Source organism: Notothenia rossii, assembly GCF_949606895.1.
Source record: "Notothenia rossii genome assembly, chromosome: 8".
NCBI lineage: Eukaryota > Metazoa > Chordata > Actinopteri > Perciformes > Nototheniidae > Notothenia > Notothenia rossii.
The window spans coordinates 66,556,107-66,575,121 of NC_136906.1; the positions used below are offsets into that span (position 1 = coordinate 66,556,107).

General features: G+C 41.1%; 2 protein-coding genes across 6 annotated transcripts in view; one reads left to right on the forward strand and one right to left on the reverse strand.

Annotated features, from left to right (window-relative positions):
- Window positions 1–394: 394 nt before the first annotated feature.
- l3hypdh (trans-L-3-hydroxyproline dehydratase) lies at window positions 395–3,742 on the forward strand. 3 transcript variants are annotated; one of them, XM_079642107.1, is made up of 6 exons: window positions 395–470; window positions 1,512–1,991; window positions 2,060–2,229; window positions 2,934–3,056; window positions 3,129–3,266; window positions 3,573–3,742. In XM_079642107.1, the coding sequence occupies exons 2-6, from the start codon at window positions 1,514–1,516 to the stop codon at window positions 3,696–3,698; spliced, it is 1,035 nt and encodes a 344-aa protein (XP_079498233.1). In that variant the 5' UTR covers window positions 395–470; window positions 1,512–1,513; the 3' UTR covers window positions 3,699–3,742. The 3 variants fall into 3 exon arrangements, with proteins under 3 accessions (XP_079498233.1, XP_079498232.1, XP_079498234.1); XM_079642106.1 differs by having other exon boundaries at window positions 396–470; window positions 1,507–1,991; XM_079642108.1 differs by having other exon boundaries at window positions 396–470; window positions 1,507–1,882; window positions 2,035–2,229.
- Window positions 3,743–5,630: 1,888 nt separating this feature from the next.
- The window catches only part of LOC307014246 (disheveled-associated activator of morphogenesis 1-like), a 47,573-nt gene continuing 34,188 nt past the window's right edge, over window positions 5,631–19,015 (reverse strand). For 2 of the 3 annotated variants that reach the window (XM_079642103.1, XM_079642104.1), the window contains exons 9-26: window positions 18,551–18,617; window positions 18,332–18,449; window positions 17,338–17,476; window positions 17,097–17,155; window positions 16,800–16,987; window positions 15,865–16,173; window positions 15,675–15,782; window positions 14,782–14,811; window positions 14,387–14,484; window positions 13,465–13,549; window positions 12,748–12,854; window positions 11,978–12,066; window positions 11,521–11,689; window positions 11,210–11,317; window positions 10,358–10,418; window positions 10,095–10,226; window positions 8,399–8,569; window positions 5,631–7,983 (exon numbers count right to left, since the gene is read on the reverse strand). In XM_079642103.1, the coding sequence (XP_079498229.1) occupies window positions 7,771–7,983; window positions 8,399–8,569; window positions 10,095–10,226; window positions 10,358–10,418; window positions 11,210–11,317; window positions 11,521–11,689; window positions 11,978–12,066; window positions 12,748–12,854; window positions 13,465–13,549; window positions 14,387–14,484; window positions 14,782–14,811; window positions 15,675–15,782; window positions 15,865–16,173; window positions 16,800–16,987; window positions 17,097–17,155; window positions 17,338–17,476; window positions 18,332–18,449; window positions 18,551–18,617 (2,251 nt within the window). In that variant the 3' untranslated portion in view covers window positions 5,631–7,770. The remainder of the gene's footprint in view (window positions 7,984–8,398; window positions 8,570–10,094; window positions 10,227–10,357; window positions 10,419–11,209; window positions 11,318–11,520; window positions 11,690–11,977; window positions 12,067–12,747; window positions 12,855–13,464; window positions 13,550–14,386; window positions 14,485–14,781; window positions 14,812–15,674; window positions 15,783–15,864; window positions 16,174–16,799; window positions 16,988–17,096; window positions 17,156–17,337; window positions 17,477–18,331; window positions 18,450–18,550; window positions 18,618–19,015) is intronic. The other variant, XM_079642105.1, reaches the window with a different exon arrangement.

Sequence of the window (19,015 nt, forward strand, 5' to 3'; positions counted from 1 at the left end):
ATGCTTTAATGTGTTTATTAAAGCTGGTAAAAGTGCAGCTAGTTGTATTTACTTTGTATACAGGTTTAACTTAAGTCTTATTTGTGCCTGTCTAATGATTATATTTCACATTATTAATCCAAATCTGTAAAGTAACTAAAGGTGCTGCTAAATAAATGTATGTACAGTAGTGGAGTAAAAGTATACAATTTACCTCTGAATTTTAGTAGAGGTACAGAGTAGCATAGAATGGAAATACTCAAGTAAAGTACAACTGTCCCAACATTTTACATAAGTAGGCCTACAGTACTTGTGTAAATGTACTTAGTTACTTCAGTTCCCACCTCTGGTGAAGACACATATTTCCAGCATCCTGAACACAGGGTGGCACTGATGTCTAATGTTTGCCTTTGAAAACTGAACCACGCATGCGCAGAAAACTAAAACAGTCTTGAGAGCTGAAGTTTGAACCCTACAGAGCAAACATTACGGTAGGACTAAATCGTTGTAGTAAAGTAGCGCAGGGCTTTTCAAACATTACTCGAGAAACGGTTCAATGCGTTGAGTTTACTGCCTGTTGAGTTACAACGGATGACGTCACTCCTTAGTTTAATAATGGAGAGCACGAGCCAGATTGAACGTGCAGAGATGCATTATAGCTATGTAAAACCTGGTATTTTTGGCATATTGTATTTGACTTTCTTGTATTGGGTCCATGGACTTTATAAAATAGCTTGGGACAAACTAAATCATTTCTGGCATAATGCATAGTTTGGTAGTAAACCGCAGTAAAGTTAATTTTGGTTGAATATTAGACCCTCCGGTTCCAGCGTCAAACACAGTCAGAGGAAGGTGAGCTCACATCTGAGCCACAGGGTGTCACTACGGGACCATAAATACATGTTCCCAGAGTGACACAAAACAATGTTTTATGTCCATACCTTCGTTCTAACTTTTATAACTAATGTGATTCGATGCCCTGTGGCCCAGTGACTCCAAATCCAAACCAGATATGATTTATACAATGGATAAATAAGACACACCTCTTTCTATTGGATTTTGGTGCTTTTTCAATTTTACATGAATATTGTTATTACATTCCGCAGTTTGTTTGGCCTTTAACAGTTATATTTAACACACCACAAATAAGACCTTTTCTTAGTGCTTTTTATTTATACCTATTGTTATTAACATTCAGCTGTTTTAATTAAAAAAAAAGAGGGGTGTCTGACTGCTCTATTGTAGAATTACAATTCAGATTTCATTGATTTGTAGTCACTGGGTAACATGACAGGTAAGCTATTGAAAATAATCAATAAAAAACAGCAGACTATTTATAACAACATTTGTGTGAAAAAGGTAATAAAAAGAGGTCAGTCCTGCTTTTCAAGTGTTGTAATAATACACCTGCAGGCATATAAGGTTCTAGACAATAAACAATAATAATATGTAATATGTTAGAAAACAGGCTTTCTGATAAAGATTTGTTTAAATTATTATTATTATCATTTTCTTTTTTTAAATCAGCACAGAGATGGAAATGCAGCTCCCACCTCACGAGGGAGACGAGCTCTCCGTGGTGGATATGCACACAGGTGGAGAGCCTCTACGGATCATCCATAGCGGCTACCCAGAGGTCAAAGGTGACAGCGTGCTGTCCAAACGCCGTTACGTGTTGGAAAATCTGGATCACCTCAGGAGGGTGCTGATGTTCGAGCCCCGGGGACACTACGACATGTACGGGGCCCTGGTGGTGGACAGTGAGCTGCTTGAGGCGGACCTGGGGGTCCTGTTCATGCACAACGAGGGGTACAGCACCATGTGTGGGCATGCCGTCATCGCACTGGGCCGCTTCGCTGTGGACTACAAACTGGTGAAGGAGCCCCAGTCCCCGGAGACCCAGGTGAACATCCACTGTCCCTGTGGGCTGGTGAAGGCGTTCGTGGAGTACTCTGAGGGGAAAACTGGGGGAGTGAGGTTTCTCAGTGTGCCTGCGTTCACATTTGCTACAGGTACAATAAAGGAAAATGTGTCCAATGTTTTGATATTCTGCAGGATTCGCTGACTTGCTTCTCTACAGATGTTACAGTGTCTTTGGAAAAGTTTGGAGATGTGACGGTCGACATAAGCTACGGAGGAGCCTTCTACGCCTTTGTGGACGCAAAGAGGTTTGGGCTGGACGTGACCACGTCCAGGACTCGAGACCTGGTAGACGCAGCCACAGCGGTGACCAACGCTGTCAAATCCCAGGTAGGAAGTTTGTATTGTGCAGCTGACGGGAAATCGTGTGTTTGATTACTACACAAAGTATAAAGACTAGAAAAGTGAGATCAGGGGTGTCTCCTTCTCCCCTCCCTAACAAGTAGAGTTACATCTCTATCAATTGTCCCGGGTGATAGCCTATATTTATCTTGATTCATGTCTTACTGGAGTGGTTTATACCATTTCGTATTTGGAGTTTTGTGCAGACAAACATTGTTAAGCTTTTCTATGGGAGACAAAAGGCCAAAATGTAGCCTGCAACAGACAAGGCAAGGCTTGTTTTAAGCTTAGGGAATGGCTCAAAGTGTAGAGTACTAAAGCAGTTTCTTTAAATAACTTACAGCCCCTAGAGGTCAGTTAAGACTGTATGAAACAATCAATGAATATGTCTTCAATGAGGATACATGCAAAAACTCAGTTTACACCAATAAGGTCAATGCAAAATCCAAGTGGTGCAGCAGTTACAGTAGTGTCCACTTTTTGCCAGACATCACATTTGCATGTGGCTTAGTCATTACTAATCTTAAATGTATAATACATGGCCAGGGCTCTTCTATGTCAAAAACATTAACAATGCCCCCGGGCCAAAAGTTGTACAAGTAGAGAATGGTAAAGAGCAGTCAGCTGACATTTTTCCTACCGTCTCTTGTTGATTTTACATTTAATAAAATGTTTGTGTTTTTCTCTGCTAGGTGAAGTTGCACCACCCAACCAGTGATGATCTGGCCTTCCTCTATGGCACCATCCTCACTGATGGCAAAGATGATTATTCCTCTGACCCCACTGCCAATATGTGTGTGTTTGCTGAAGCTCAGGTACTCTACACACACCTCGTCAGTTGTTACTTTAAGGAAAGCTCTCTGAAACCGGTTTGAACCTGTTTTCAGGTGGACCGGAGCCCCACTGGTTCAGGTGTTACGGCCAGAGTGGCTCTGCAGTATCACAGAGGTCTCATCCAGCTGAACCAGACCAGGACGTTTCAGAGTGGAGCCACAGGGTCCCAGTTCACAGGGAGAGCCGTCGAGGTAGCAGAGTTTCACCAGTCACTGCCTTAATATAAAATCTAACATCAAACTTTAAATAGATGGGAGCATTGACACTAAATTAGAAAGTATAGGCTTTGTTTTCCGTTGTAGAAATGTATTTTTCATGTCGGTCTTTATGGCCTTTTAACTGGATAAACATGACAAGAAGATCATCCTAAAAGAAGTCACACTGGTTATAAGAAATGTTTTGTTATTGAGGTTGAGGGTGTTCATTTCTAAAAATACAACTTACAAACTTCTGTTCACGTCGGCATGTTTGGGATTCTTCTCTGTGTTTCTCTCCAGGAGACTAAGTGTGGAGACTTCAAGGCTGTCGTGGTGGAAGTTTCTGGCAGAGCCTTTTACACCGGAGTTTCGCGCTTCGTGCAGGAGCCGGAGGACAAGTTGACACATGGTTTCCTGCTGAAATGATTACTCAATTAAAGGGTGTTATTAAAGAGTGTTTTACATGTTAACATTTATGTTTTCAACATAGTTTGTCAACAAGTCAATCCTGTACTCGGACTCGTGATACCTTACATTTCCTGAGCCAGTATTTTTGTGGTTGCAATTACTTACCACTTGGTGGAGCCCTGACTCTGGTCACTATCACGACTAACAATGGACATATACAGGGGGGCAAAAAAGTATTTAGTCAGCCACAGATTGTGCAGGTTCTCCCACTTAAAAAGATGAGAGGCCTGTAATTTTCATCCTAGGTATACCTCAACTATGAGACAAAATGAGAATTTTTTTTCCAGAAAATCGCATTGTCTGATTTTTAAAGAATTGATTTGCTAATTATGGTGGAAAATAAGTATTTGGTCAATAACAAAAGTTCATCTCAATACTTTGTTATATACCCTTTGTTGGCAATGACAGAGGTCAAACGTTTTCTGTAAGTCTTCACAAGGTTTTCACACACTGTTGCTGGTATTTTGGCCCATTCCTCCATGCAGATCTCCTCTAGAGCAGTGATGTTTTGGGGCTGTCGCTGGGCAACACGGACTTTCAACTCCCCCCAAAGATCTTCTATGGGGTTGAGATCTGGAGAATGGCTAGGCCACTCCAGGACCTTGAAATGCTTCTTACGAAGCCACTCCTTCGTTGCCCGGGCGGTGTGTTTGGGATCATTGTCCTGCTGAAAGACCCAGCCACGTTTCATCTTCAATGCCCTTGCTGATGGAAGGAGGTTGTCACTCAAAATCTCACGATACATGGCCCCATTCATTCTTTCCTTTACACGGATCAGTCGGCCTGGTCCCTTTGCAGAAAAACAGCCCCAAAGCATGATGTTTCCACCCCCATGTTTCACAGTAGGTATGGTGTTCTTTGGATGCAACTCAGCATTCTTTCTCCTCCAAACACATCTAGTTGAGTTTTTACCAAAAATGTCTATTTTGGTTTCATCTGACCATATGACATTCTCCCAATCCTCTTCTGGATCATCTAAATGCTCTCTAGCAAACTTCAGAAGGAACTGGACATGTACTGGCTTAAGCAGGGGGACACGTCTGGCATTGCAGGATTTGAGTCCCTGGCGGCGTAGTGTGTTACTGATGGTAGCCTTTGTTACTTTGGTCCCAGCTCTCTGCAGGTCATTGACTAGGTCCCCCCGTGTGAGATCTTGCGTGGAGCCCCAGATCGAGGGAAATTATCAGTGGTCTTGTATGTCTTCCATTTTCTAATAATTGCTCCCACAGTTGATTTCTTCACAGCAAGCTGCTTACCTATTGCAGATTCAGTCTTCCCAGCCTGGTGCAGGTTTACAATTTTGTTTCTGGTGTCCTTTGACAGCTCTTTGGTCTTAGCCATAGTGGAGTTTGGAGTGTGACTGTTTGAGGCTGTGGACAGGTGTCTTTTATACTGATAACGAGTTCAAACAGGTGCCGTTAACAAGTGGATGACAGAGGAGGTTCTTAAAGAAGAAGTCAAAGGTCTGTGAGAGCCAGAAATGTTGTTTGTTTGTAGGTGACCAAATACTTGTTTTCCACCATAATTTGCAAATCAATTCTTTAAAAATCAGACAGTGATTTTCTGGATTTTTTTTTCTCATTTTGTCTTTCATAGTTGAGGTATACCTAGGATGAAAATTACAGGCCTCTCATATTTTTAAGTGGGAGAACTTGCACAATTGGTGGCTGACTAAATACTTTTTTGCCCCACTGTACATGGTGGTTATCAGAGCCTCTGTTGTTCAATACTTAAGAAACAAAAACAAAAACAAATTCTACCATTATATATTTCCTGTCCGCTTTCAGGGTTCGCGGTGATAACAAATGACGTTTTAAACCAAGGTTAATATGCAATGAGAATTCACTCAATTGCATGTGTGCTTATTCGATAAATACGAAAACTCATACATGTTTTTCTCCCATTTATTATCATCAGGTCATTTTACAATGAAAGGAAATATTTAAATTATAAAATGGAGGTGTTTGACACTGGTTGGATTCACACAGCCAAGGGAACAAATTCAAATCAAAGGTTTTACGCAGAGTTCCCGTTAGAATATTGTTTCGCCAGTCAACATGTCACATAAAGTTTAAATCTTCCGGACAACATTTGAAAAGTGCCGGTCAAAGGTCTTCTTTGTTATTTATTGAGCTTTAAAACAAATTGATATGATTCGATATTAAACAAACTAATAATAGTAGATTAACTATTCAAAAGTGTACAGTAATTTACAATAACACGGGAATAATAAACGGAGCGCTCTTTCCCTCTCCTGACAGTTCGTCAGTATCATGCAGCTCGCGGATCAGTGATGAGTGACGCGACAGTAAAAATAAACATATCTAAAACTAGTTTAGGTAGTTTGAGAGGTAATTAAAATAGCTACGTGTGATATTCTAATCTGAAGTGTCTGTTTTGCTCCGCTCACCGCTGCATGTGATCATGCAGAGCTGCGTGTCGACTCGTCAGCAGCAGCTGATCTCTCTCTCCCTCCCTTCAGATTAGACTTTACTCACGTTTATGTCCATATCGATCAGATCTAGCTAGTTCTAGCTAATGATATTACTTCCTGCTTATTAAAAGACACCTAAACAATAAGCGTCGCTATGCAACCGGGTGAGGCCGCAAAGTATAGCGCTCTGCATTTGTTTACATGCCCACCGGAACCCCGAGGCATTACCAACAGATCAACGCACTATCAACCCATACAGGACATCTTTTTCTCCACATTACGTGTTAGACATTAGAATTGACTATTCTTGTCTGTCACATACTCTTTTGCCTGTCACATACTATTCTTGTCTGTCGCATAAGTGGCGCAACTGATGCGGTATTGCGCTAAGGGGAAATTATTTTTGACCGGACACTTTGACCGGAGAGATTTAGATTTGCGGGTCTTCAGCATATTTTACCGGTCATAGTACGGTAATTACCGGCTAACGGGAACTCTGGTTTTACGTCCACATGTGAGGTTTTCTACAAGAATGAAAACATCACATGTGCTGTGCATCACACAGAGATTAAAGTCAAAGTTTCCCTTCGCGCCTTTTTTTTTGGGCAGTGTAAATCCAGCCAGTGTACAGAAAACATATCATCTATTCAATAAAACATAAAGGAGGGCACTCCCTTCAGAGGGGAAAGACAATAGTATTGCATCCACTTGTTATTTTTAAATGGCATTGAGCATAGTAATTATGAATGTATATGTGCATGTGTAACAAGCACGCAACCTTATATATAGATATATGTAATCTATGACACGAGTGTCCACACATGTTGAGAAATTGCAGATTAGGCCCAGGCCTTAGAGAGTACCCACTCAACAATTAAAACAACAGTTAAGGCCAGCTCTTAACAGGAAAAATAAAACATACAGTGATGGGATATATAAATGCTGCACGTCAATAATGATGAGTAGAAAACAAACTTCTGAGCTGCATCACTCGCAGTCAGAACCACGTCTGTGTCACAACGCAGCGCTCTGTCCAGTGATGGTCCTGACTGCAGGAGGGCAGCATGTTCAGACTCAGTCTTTCTCCAGAAAACGCTCTTGGACGACTCCCGGCGTGAGCGCAGGTCCTCTCAATCTATGAAACCGCTCCGTATAAAATGGCCCCTTGTGTCTTTAATGGAATCATCTTCCTGAAGGAGAAGCTAGCTGCACACTTCACTCTGTGCATAGATTCTGACGTACAAAAACAGCACAGATAGGTTCCCAACAAACAAGCATGAGCATCTTTTACACCTCGGAGGGAAACTTTCTCCATCAGCCTGCTCATGCAAGACAATCGTCTAAAAACATTTCATGTGACCACACCGATCCTCCAGGGGGGGAATTATCTGATTTGGTCGTTTTTTTTTAACAACTTTTGGCTTCTGCTCCGTTTACCATCAAACTCCTCGGAGGATGAAAGGTCTGAATGTGTTGTGCCTTGTGTGGCTCTGCAGCGGTGATGCAAGGCTGGGTGGGAGGAGGGTGCGGAGGAATGTGCATGTCAGTTTGACCCAGAGGGAAACTAATGATGGGCGAGCGAAACAAACGCCCCGCTCAGAAGTTGAGCTTTGTGACCGGTCGCTCTCGGCTCGCGTCCGTGTTCTGGCTGTTGATGCGCTTGCGGTTACGCTTCATCTTGGAGAGGTCCTTGTCGAAGACCTCGCCCGATCGCAGCGCCGACACCAAGTCGTCAAACTCGCCGCCGTCGTCCTCCCCGTTGGCCTTCGCTTTCCGGGCCTTTCGCTCCTTCTCCCTCTGCTCTTTCAGCTGGTGACACAGAGGTTAAAAGTCAATTTATTAGACATATAATCCCCTCTGAATTTGTTAAGCATGGCAACATTTAGGGGAAAATACATTTTGGTTTCTTGTCAAGAGATAGATGGCAAGATACTGAGCGGTTTTGTCGTATCATGGAATGGATCTTATCGTTCACCAAAGAAGCTACTAAAGCTAAACCGCTCCTTGAAAGCAACACTTGATACTGGCAAGGCTGAACTGAATTCAACTATCAACTTGTAAAAAGGATTTTTGTTGTGTCCTTTTTTCAAAAGTGTTGTTGTAACTCTGATTTCAGTTCTGAGTCTCTGGAATATTGCAGATTATACTCCATAGTTAATACACTATGGGTGTTGTATAACTGTGTCTCTGTTTGTCGTATGGAAACAGGAAATCAATCACACACCTGAGCTTCCATTTTGGCTCTGCGCTCCTCCTCCTCTTTGCGTTTCCGCATGTTCTCGTTCTCCTGCTGCGCCTCAGCGAACGACTGCAGGAACTGGTCAAAGATGCCGAAGAACTCATCTGGCTGCATCTTGCTGGCGTCCTCCCCGAAGTGCTTTACTGCCCTCAGGAACTGTGGGACCAAAGGGAAGGGGGCACATGGGATTAGATTTACAGCGGGACCCAGCAGCACTGTGTGTTACTCTCCGTCTTCCACTGTTTTACAGGAGAGTCGTTACGTCCCCCCTCTTTGAAATAAGAGCAGGGTACCAGTGGTCGGGCTTTGAAGCCGGTGTTAACCCATTTCTGACCGACTACTGATTACAGCCGAGGCCAGAGGCTGGAGCCAGAGCACAAATTAAGGCAACGTGTCTGTGGAGGGTTTTCCACGGTGAGTTAAAAAGGACAACATCCAGATGTGAGAACATACACCTTGTGAGATGTGTGGAGATTTGTACATGAGACGCATGCTTTCAACAAATCAGACACATGAAGGGGAGCAAAGATGATGAGTTACTGAAATTATTTGTAGTCAGTTAAATTATGAATCTGTTACTGCTGCAACTAATGAATATTTAAAATATCAATAATTAGCAGGTTATTTTGTAGACATATTGGTTGATCTATAAAATGACATTAGATAGTGAAAAAAGCCATCCTAAGTTCTCAAAGATCTAAATATATTCAAGTTTATTATAATACAAAACAGAGAAAGGCAGGAAGTCTCCATAATTTAGATGTTGGAAATTCAATGTTCTGCCATTCTGCATTAAAAATTATTTTAAAAAAAGAATCGAATGTCAAAAATAATAGGTATATTCTTTCTGTCGATCAACTAATAGATAACTTGACTTATCGTTGTAGCTATAAAGTTAATTAGTGCATTCAGATTTGATATTTCTTTTTACTTCATCAATGAAACACGATCTCTGTGAGGAAAATGTCACTTTTCCTACATCTTGGTATTTATGCCCTGCGACACACAATCCAGATGCACAGAGCTGTTTTAAGGGTCAGCATGTTCTCTGGCTCCCAATAATGAGCACCGAGGACTCCTGTAAACACGTTCACATATTTCACTGTGGGACACCGTAAATGATTCACAGAAACTAATGGCTGCCATGTGACCAGCCGAGCACAATGAGCACACACCGTGGGGTAAAAAAACACCAGATTGAGATAAAAAGCCTGCAGCAATAAATGTGGGCAGACACATAAATTCAGGGTGTCAAACGCTCCTCAAAAAGGTGAATATTCTCAGGTTTCTGGCAGTAAAAGATGGCGGCAAAATCCAGGTTTGTTTCCTCTTTTACTTCACTTTAGCAATGAGGAAATGGGACTCTAATGTACTCAAAAGCCACCCACATTAAAATGTATGAGTATGTTGCATTTACAGAAAATATTCCCAATATAAAAAAGGTCAAACAATGTGGTGTAAAATAATATCCTCTGCTTCTGGTTCTGTCTCTTGACCTGCGCACATGGCAGCGAGCAGGATGACCAATAAAGCGTCAGAGGTGCTGCGACAGGAAGCTGAAACACTCTCCTGCTGCTAGCTTTCCTACAGAGGTGACAGATGAGGTCAATGTGCAGAGAGAGGAAATGGGATGCGAGCTTTCATCGTCTGCACACGCTCAGTTTTTATGACCAGGACGTACCAGTTCCTTGGCCTCGATGAGACAGTCCTCCACGTCGGAGAAGCTGAAGCTGGCCACGGTGATGAACTGACTCACCACCGACACAAACTTGTCGCCGTGCTGCTGCGGTCGATTCTTCTGGAATTCCAGCTCCTACGAGAGAAAGTTATCCAGGCCAGGAAAAGTAGGTTAGAGAGAAAGCACAGAAAGACCTGCTCGGAGCATTGTGTAACAGCATGACCAATCCATAACATGTATTATGTAATCGATCTGTTGTGACTCACACTCTCCACATTTTTCAAGCCGCTGCGCAGGTTGCCGATATCTTTTTCCATCTCAGTCATGCTGCAAAAATACAAAAACAAACAATGGTTCAGTTTAAGGTTATGCAACAAAACACCAAGACATCTACTAAGATATGCATCTGCTTAGGGATGACTCCAACAGGTTGATCGGGTATGAGTGAAAATGTTTATTTACATTATATAGTGGAATAAGAATTTCTGATTAAGGTTTGAGTAATTTGTAGCTCCATTTAAAAAGGTTAAAATAGAGGGTTTTTTGAAAATGTAGGATTTATTATTTAATTTACAAATAACTACTCATTTATATCTATGTATTTATTTAGTTTTGTAAGTCAGGAAAGCAATGTTTAACTCAATCCTGATGTTGCATTACCTGTAGGAGCCAAAATGCTACTTAGCCTGAGTTTATTATTTGTATAATTATTATTTTTATGTCACTTTTATTTGTATTTGTTGATCACTTCCGGCAATCGTCAGATGAGCGTGGTTTGTGTATTTAGGTCCCCTGTTTCATATCGTGTGCGGATGACAGAGGGTGAACTTCCATTTTGGTCCTGCCAAGTTATTGTGTGTTTGATTTTGTTTATTAAATATCATCAACCGTTTCTTAAACTTCAGTATGAACGTTCCTCATCACGGCATAAAGCCAAGCTTAGCCTCTTGGCCACTCAAATTGAAATGGGAATTGAGCCGCCACATTACCCATAAAATTAAGATCTCAGTCACTTTTAGGGATACAGCTCATTCATTTAACACTGGTATAAACAATGGAGCGCCCCTTATAAATATAACATGTAGAGAAAACAGCAGGTTCTCCGCAGCTCCACCTACTTGACTTTGGCTGCATCTGAGAGACTCTTCAGGTCCTCCTGGAACATCAGGACTTTGGGGTATTTCTTCTCCAGGATGGTGATCAGGTAGTGCAGGAGAGTGATGTTCCTGCAAACAGAAACAGACACACTGAGGCAAAGCGACTCTCAAGGCTGAAAACTTGTCAAATGTGCAATATATATGGCTTTTGTTATTTACGTTCCGATATAAATAACCATATGGACGCTTGTCTATATCGCATTCCCTCTTCCTGATGTGACTTTCATGCATTTTACGCGCCTTCTCTCCTTACAATTGATAGTTTTTCTTACTTGTCGATACTGGATTTGGTGTCAGCGATCTTGTTGAGTGAAGACACCTTGAAGCCGTAAGCGTTGCCCCTCTGCCCTTTGTTCATGTAGTTCCCAAAGGCCAGCACCACCTCCAGCAGCTGCTTCAGGTTCTTGCTGTGCAGAATCTCCTTAGACGCCCTGCTCAGAGCTGGGACAGAGAAGCAACAAGTAAACAAATGTTAGAGGGTAATTCAAGGAGCTGACGGATTTATTTTAGGTAGCTAGGCCAATATGAAAAGCTGAAAATACAAAGCATTAGAGTTTAAGAGTCTAACAGGAAGGACTACATGCTTCAGAATGCTCATCCCACATAACACAGATGGCTTTCCATGGTTAAAATAAAACAGAATACAAATATCATTTTCAGTTATTTATACAAAACTAAACATGTTTAAGGTAATGTCAGTTGTGTATAAAACTACAAAACGTTCCCTACCTTCAACTTTGGGTTTGATCTCAGCTATCCTCTCTGCAAACTTCTTTTTGAAGTACAGAGACTGCAGCCGCTGCTGGTAGTGGTTTATTCTGGAGGATGGAAAATGTGTGTAAGAGGAGAACAGAAATAGACAAAAGTAATAGATTATAAACAGGGAAACCCAACGGTTTAAACAAAAGCCACAAACATGGACATTGTGCTTAAGAAAAATAGAAGTTCAAGCTTACTAAATGGCACATATAAAGTTGTGGTAATGACGCTTATCTTTGGCAGCGTTTCACATTTCAGCGTATAAACCATAGACTGTGCGGCTAATGAATACCAGTGACATCTGTCCTCCAGTCCTACTGCTCTCAGTCAGCTCCAAATGGCAAAATACTGGCAAACTACAGCTAATTATCAAGTTAACAGAACGTTCTGTTGTTTCTATACTGAAGGGGCGTCAGTTACTTTCCAATCTTCGCTTAGCAGGCCATTTATGCAGTCAGTGGTTGAGTTGCAACATGTTGCCTTTGTTCCTTCCACCAACAGGTCTTATCACATTATAGTTATTACATTACGGAGCAATGTATTCACCAACACAATTAATAGTGATTCACACATTCAGCTATTGTTCCTGGGGTAAGTGGAAACCCATGTGTCATTTCCCTGCCCTGACTCAGAGCAAACAATGGTCATGGTCAGCCGATATACAGAGTGCTGCACTGATCTAAAGCTGAATGTGTTTCATACAGAATGTAATAAGGTAACAAATGAGAAAAAACCTGTACCTGCTCATCTCGTAGAAGAAGCGGTCGGGTTTTGCCATTCGGTCCAGCTCATGTTTGTGCTCCTCCAGGAGATCCACGTCGCTTTTTTCTGGGACAAACTTCAGCAGCTGATGACGCAGGAAAACACCAGTTAATATTTCAAACATGCCTCTGTGCTGTTCTGTCTGTGAAAGCAAGTTGTTATATATTTTTGCAAGCTCTTAATTAGGTTTTCAGTGTGTTGTTATTGGGTAAAACCTTTATTATATCATCTTTATTTATTTATTTTTTTAATATAATAGTTAGCTCCTTGTACTAGGATGGGTTAAAAGCAGAGAACACATTTCACCGTGTGTGCGCTGTGTGCTCTGCATGTGTGACCATTAAAGAGGGTCTCATCCCTCCCTATTATATTCTATGCCTTCTTATCTTATCCTTTTTATTATTTGTACCTCCTTATCTATCATACAAATCATGTATGACTCATCATGTATGGATTTGCATTTTTATCATGCTTTGATTTTGAAGCACATTGAGTCTACGCCTTCCAAAGTAAATTGCTAGAATTAAACTCGACTGGCATCTCATTGTCTTTCTCCAAAACAAAATCAAGAAAATCTCATGCTGATGTTTGTTACCTTGCTCTAAAAACATGAAAGTGTCATGAATTCCCTATGCTGCTATTTTTAGGAAGCAGCCAATCACTAAATGACGACAGATTTGATCCTCCGTCAGTACCTGCTCCAGCATGTCTTTGGGAAGGTCCTCCTGTTCGTCCATGGTGAGGATGGCTCTCTTCATCTCCTCGTTTGAAAGCTTCAGCCTGCAGCACAACACAAACATAAGCATTACTTTATCTTGGACTACTCACATTCAAATCATCAAACTCACTAAGACATAATTACCATGTTTTCTTTTGCATAACGTTTCCCTATGAAAATATGGCATGGGCTGTCATAAAAAAAGAGTGAAAGTGAGATATATCACTTCAAGACATCTTGGTTGTTAAACCTCAAATGTACCTGTTTATGTTTGCAACTGTATTTATCTTCATCTTTTATTTTGATATCTTTGTTCTCATCTGTTTGTATATTGCTCTGCTTAGTTAGGTACCGTTGACTTCACTTTATTTCCCCTGGTAGTTTGGTTGGTTTGAAGCTTTGTTTGCATATATGGGATTTTTTGTATGTTTTCATGCTATTATTTATATTTTAAAGTGTTTATATTTAGCATCTCTTATTAGGGCTGCTCAATTAAGCATATTTTAAATCGCAATTACGATTATGGCTTGCAACGATTACAAAAACAACGTAATCGAAATAAAACGATGATTTTTTTATTATTATTACTTTTTTTTTTTTTTGTAATTCCTTTTTTTTTTTTTTTTTTTTCAGTTGAATTATACTTAAAGTTCAGGGTAATCAACTGTTAAAAACATACTGTTCAAAGTTTTTCTCTCCAATAAATTGATGTTTTCAAAGTAAATGGATAATCGATTTTAACAATCGTGATATCAATTATTGACCCAAATAATCGAGATTATGATTTTTGCCATAATCGAGCAGCCCTATCTCTTATTGATATTTTTGAGAAACAGAAATCAGTATTCATTTTTAGACAATGGGGAATATAAGTGTTATGATTTTGATAGAAATCTTACCTCGAGAGCAGGATGTTGCAGTTTTGAGCTCGACGGCCATCAATGACTGACAGCTCCTTGACTTTTTTAGAGCTCAGCGTGTCGTCTTCCGCCTCTTTCTGCGAGCAAAAGTAATGAAGAGGTTAGAGCGCACCATCAGGCTGTTTTAACTCGCACCGATTCATTTCACCCACAGGCACACAAAAACAAAGACGACAAAACAACCTTAAATCCCAAACAAGAACTACCAAGACTTTGAAAACAGACATTCATGAGTACATGCAAACATCCCACACAAATCACAGACCGTACAATCTATCGGACACACATTCACTTAACACAGGACAATAGTACATGACACATACATAAAGTCTAAGGAGTGACACACAAATCTACTGTACTGTAAGAGGACTCACCTGTTTGCTGTTATTGATCAAAAAGAAGTCCTAAAATGCAGGCAGGAAGCAGGGAAGATGTAAGCACTCATTAGAATAAGTAAAGCAGTTACGTGATTGCAGCCCATCAAAACAAACAGCAGATGATTCACAGATCATTCGGCACTTAGACGACGACGGAGTAATGAAGTGAGCAGCAGTGAGACGTGAGTGGGTGTTCGGGTGATCAATACGTGCCAATAGTTCACATGCTGTGCACGTTAATAAATCATACTTCTGTTTGAACTAATCAGGTCAACATGGAGGATGTAAATGTAGTAAATGTTGTGTTTGTGAAAAGAGACAATTCCAATTATTAATTATTTTGTTTTTACATCTTATTATAGGTGTTGTTCATGCTTCTGTACATTTTAAAGACATGCTCATTCACTGTTTGCAACTAATAAAGACGCTATTTATTGTGAATATCTAGAACTAAAATCATTGCAAACATTTAAAAAAAAGAAAGAGACAATTCTGAGCAGCTCACTCATGCATTTTCAATCACATATGGCAAAATGATCCAAACCACAAACAAAAATAGCATTCCATTCAAATGAAAAAAGCGTTTAAGATTCAAGCATGAACATTTTGCATCGATAAACCCCCAAATATATCTGGCAATTCCCCCCCTCTACTCTTATGACTAAGCTGGCTTTAGTTTGTTTACTTGACCTCTCCCCTCTTCCCTTCCCCAGCTTAGCTTCAGAATTTAAAAGTTGCAAAACAGGGGGAATTTGCAGAAAATCTCAAGCCAATTCTAAATCCAAGAATACAAGCAGAGGAGCCCTGAGCCACTGGACCAGCCCCCCCGCCCCCGCCCTCTGATACAAGACGTGTGTTGCTGTGGAGAGGAAGTGCTTGGCCCTCAGTACCTGCTGCCTCTGATAGGCGGAGAAGGTCTTCTCAATGTCGTCCAGATCCAGGATTTTAAAGACCTTGGCGTCGTCCACGTCCATCCACACAGTGCCCTCCAGCTTATTCTGAGCAGAGGACAACAACACATGAATATCTGGAGTTGTAAACAAACATTACGTCATTAAATATTACACATCCAGCTCCTACCTCAGCTAACTTGGACCAGTTGAAGGACTTGAGCGCATTGGCTGGCTGGGGGATGTTCTTCTGCTTCAGGGAGGGTCCCAGGGGGCCTCCCGGCGGGGGTGGGATGCCTCCCATGGGCATGCGTCCAGGAGGAGGCGGGGGTCCACCCGGAGGAGGGGGTGGGGGAGGCGGAGGAGGCATCATGCCCCCGGGGGCAGGCGGGGGAGGTGGGCACAGCCCCGCAAAAGCTGATAGGGGCGGGGGAGGCATGGGACCACCGGGGGGGCCGGGGGGGAGCGGAGGACCTCCAGGAACCACCGCTGCCTGCCTCTGCAGAGAGAGAGTTACACAATGTGAACATGTTGCTAATATTACAGGAGAAAATGCGTCATACATTTAAAATCATTTAAACATGTTAAAAACTGTCAATATCGAAATATAAAACATAGGAAATTACAATAAAGGGGAAAAGTGCTACTATTTCAGACAACAGCAACGTAAAATCAATATCCAAAATGAAAGAAATGATACACACAAATGTTGGATATCTGCTTTTTATCTGCTATGGACAGCTGTTTGCAATACTGTATATATTTGTACTGTTGTAATATATTAAAATTAATTTCCATCACACCAGTGACCGTTATATTTGTATATTTCCTGTTCCTTCTTTTTATTTATACCTCGTAATGTGTGTATATGTGTCTATGTCTAAGTTAGTATGTGTGTGTATATATTTCTTATATTTTTGTATTCTTTGGGATGGTGAGAATCAGAATTTCCATCAGCCTGTCTGTACCACACACACAAAGGATAAACACTAAAGTTGACTTTGACTCTGATCTGGGTCGTTGTCTATTATGTGAACTCAGTGATGGTTGTTTTGGTTTTATTTACAGGCTTTACCATCATGTGTATATAATAAAGTGGCTCAGTGAATACGAAGGGGAACGTACGAGGCTGAGGTCGTGCAGGCGGGCGGTGAGTTCGGACACGTGTTGCTTGACGTTCTTGTGCTCCGTGCTCTCCTTCTCCAGCTTCTCTTTCATCTTGTTCAGCGTCTGCATCATGTCCTCCTTCTCCTGAGTCTTTGCATCACATTCTCGCTCCTTCTTATCAAACTTCTGCTGCAGCTCGTGGTGCTCTGTGGGGGTTAAAGTCAAAGTTATGTTCGCCATAAAGAGTTGACTAAAACCATGATTTGATTTGACATGTTAATCTATTTCAGGTAGATATATTTAAGTGTTACAAACCTTTTCTCATTTTCTCTGCCTGCTCTTTCCACTGTTTGACCTCATTCTCATTAACCAGCCTGCAGAGAGGATGACACATATTCAGTGAACAGCTCCAGTCATTGTTCCTCTGAACTTTGAAAGTTATTTTTAAGCCAGCACCGTTGAGCTATGTGGCTTTTAATGTCTTGTAAAATCAATTTGTTCTACATTGTTTAATCTGGCAGCCGAGCACTCGATGGGCTGTTTCAGAGGCACTCACATCCGGACTACGTTCTTCACGTTGAAGTTCTCCAGTGGTGCGACGTCGGGGTCGTGACCTTTGTCGTTCTGCAGGACCATCTGCTGGACGATGCGGTCCAACAGCAGCCAGTACTGCACCGTGTTACCGCTTCTCTTGTCTGAGGAGAGACGAATGAACAGTCCCATTAAAGAGCAGAGGGATCGTATCTCTATTATATCTCAGAAAGTACAGAAACATGTGGATCCACAGCAATGGTTTGAATATGAATGACTTTTTATTATTGTTCAAAATGAGTATTCTAGCTGCTCATGAGAACATAAAGACACCTATGGTTACAGCATGTTTACACATTACAGTGTTACTGATCGGTTAGTCTGCATCTATAATAGGGGGCAACATGTTTACTTTAGTGATGCTATTTAGCTTGGAAAAACACACTGAGATACATAAGTGATCAAAAACATCCTGATATGCCTCTTTACAAGGATAACATCATGCTCAGTAATTTCCTCTTTCTAATGAAGTGCCATCACAAGCTAGCACTTTATTAACTCAGAATGGCCACACGTGGATTTGAGGCTTAAGTGGTTATTATGCTCTTAATGCCTCAAGGAAGTGACGGGGGGTGGTCTCATTAAAAAGCCACTTATAGGACGAGGTAAGTGTTGAAGAAAAAGAATCCTTTGTCCTTTGGTGACCTTTTGTTTTCAAGACAAACTAGCTCAGTGTAATCTGCCTTGATGCATTTTCTTTTGCATAAAAAAAAGGTTTTCAACTAAATTGAATTCAAAATATTAAAAGTCTTCAGCTGTGAGAAAATAGAGCCTGGAAAAAGTCAACAAGTCCTTATCTTTCTGGCCTGAAACCAGGAGGACTAATACTACCTGGAGCCTCGTTATATTTCAGTATATTTTAAACACAAATCGCTTTTACAGCAGAAAGTATTTTGAAGTGTGACTATGAGTCTAAACATTTCAATTTCATAATCTAGTCATGATTAGAAATCTCTTACGTGGCATGAGGAGACAGTGGTGCAGGACAGACATAAAGTGCGGGTGTGCGTCTGTGTGGTTCATCTTCTTGCGGATGAGATCAAAAACTTGGGTGGCACTTTTGGTATCTATATGTACCTGGAGGAGAAGAAAGGAAACAACAAGTCCCATAAATGCTTCTGCTGAATATTTCAGTCAGAAATAATATGCAGGAATCAGGTCAGGAGAGGTTTCCTTACCGACTCATAACGTTTGGACAGAGCCAGCTCATCCTCGTTCCGCAGCATCTCAAAGTAGTCTAAATGCCTGAGGGGGGAGAGGGATGGATTAGAGAGGCAAGAGTGATGCATTTATATACCCACAGATTTACTTTAAGATCTCTCTGGAAACTAGAGTTGAAATAGAGTTTGTGTTGTAGGTAGGATCGGCTGGTTTTTGCATGATTACATTTTTTTATGGATATGTACATTTAGAAAAAACTATTTCTGAATGCAAATCTCACAGTTTTGGGAGTTTGGGGGGGGGGGGGATTACACCATTTTGGAGTTAGGTATCAAACGCAAAATAATCTTAACACTAAGTTGTTTTTACAACGGAAAGATATTATCCCAATAAAAGTAAATGCTTTAATTAAAATCTGCTTTCTCCATGCTTAGTGTCTCATATGTTTCTTGTATCTTTTAAGATATACGGAGACTCATTAG

Bases quoted from the DNA above. Each gene is read 5' to 3' on its own strand.
- l3hypdh (XM_079642107.1), top strand. From the start codon at position 1,514: ATGGAAATGCAGCTCCCACCTCACGAGGGAGACGAGCTCTCCGTGGTG. The intron at 2,230-2,933 runs GTAGGAAGTTTG...TTTCTCTGCTAG, and splicing joins CCAACGCTGTCAAATCCCAG to GTGAAGTTGCACCACCCAAC. The intron at 3,057-3,128 runs GTACTCTACACA...ACCTGTTTTCAG, and splicing joins GTGTGTTTGCTGAAGCTCAG to GTGGACCGGAGCCCCACTGG.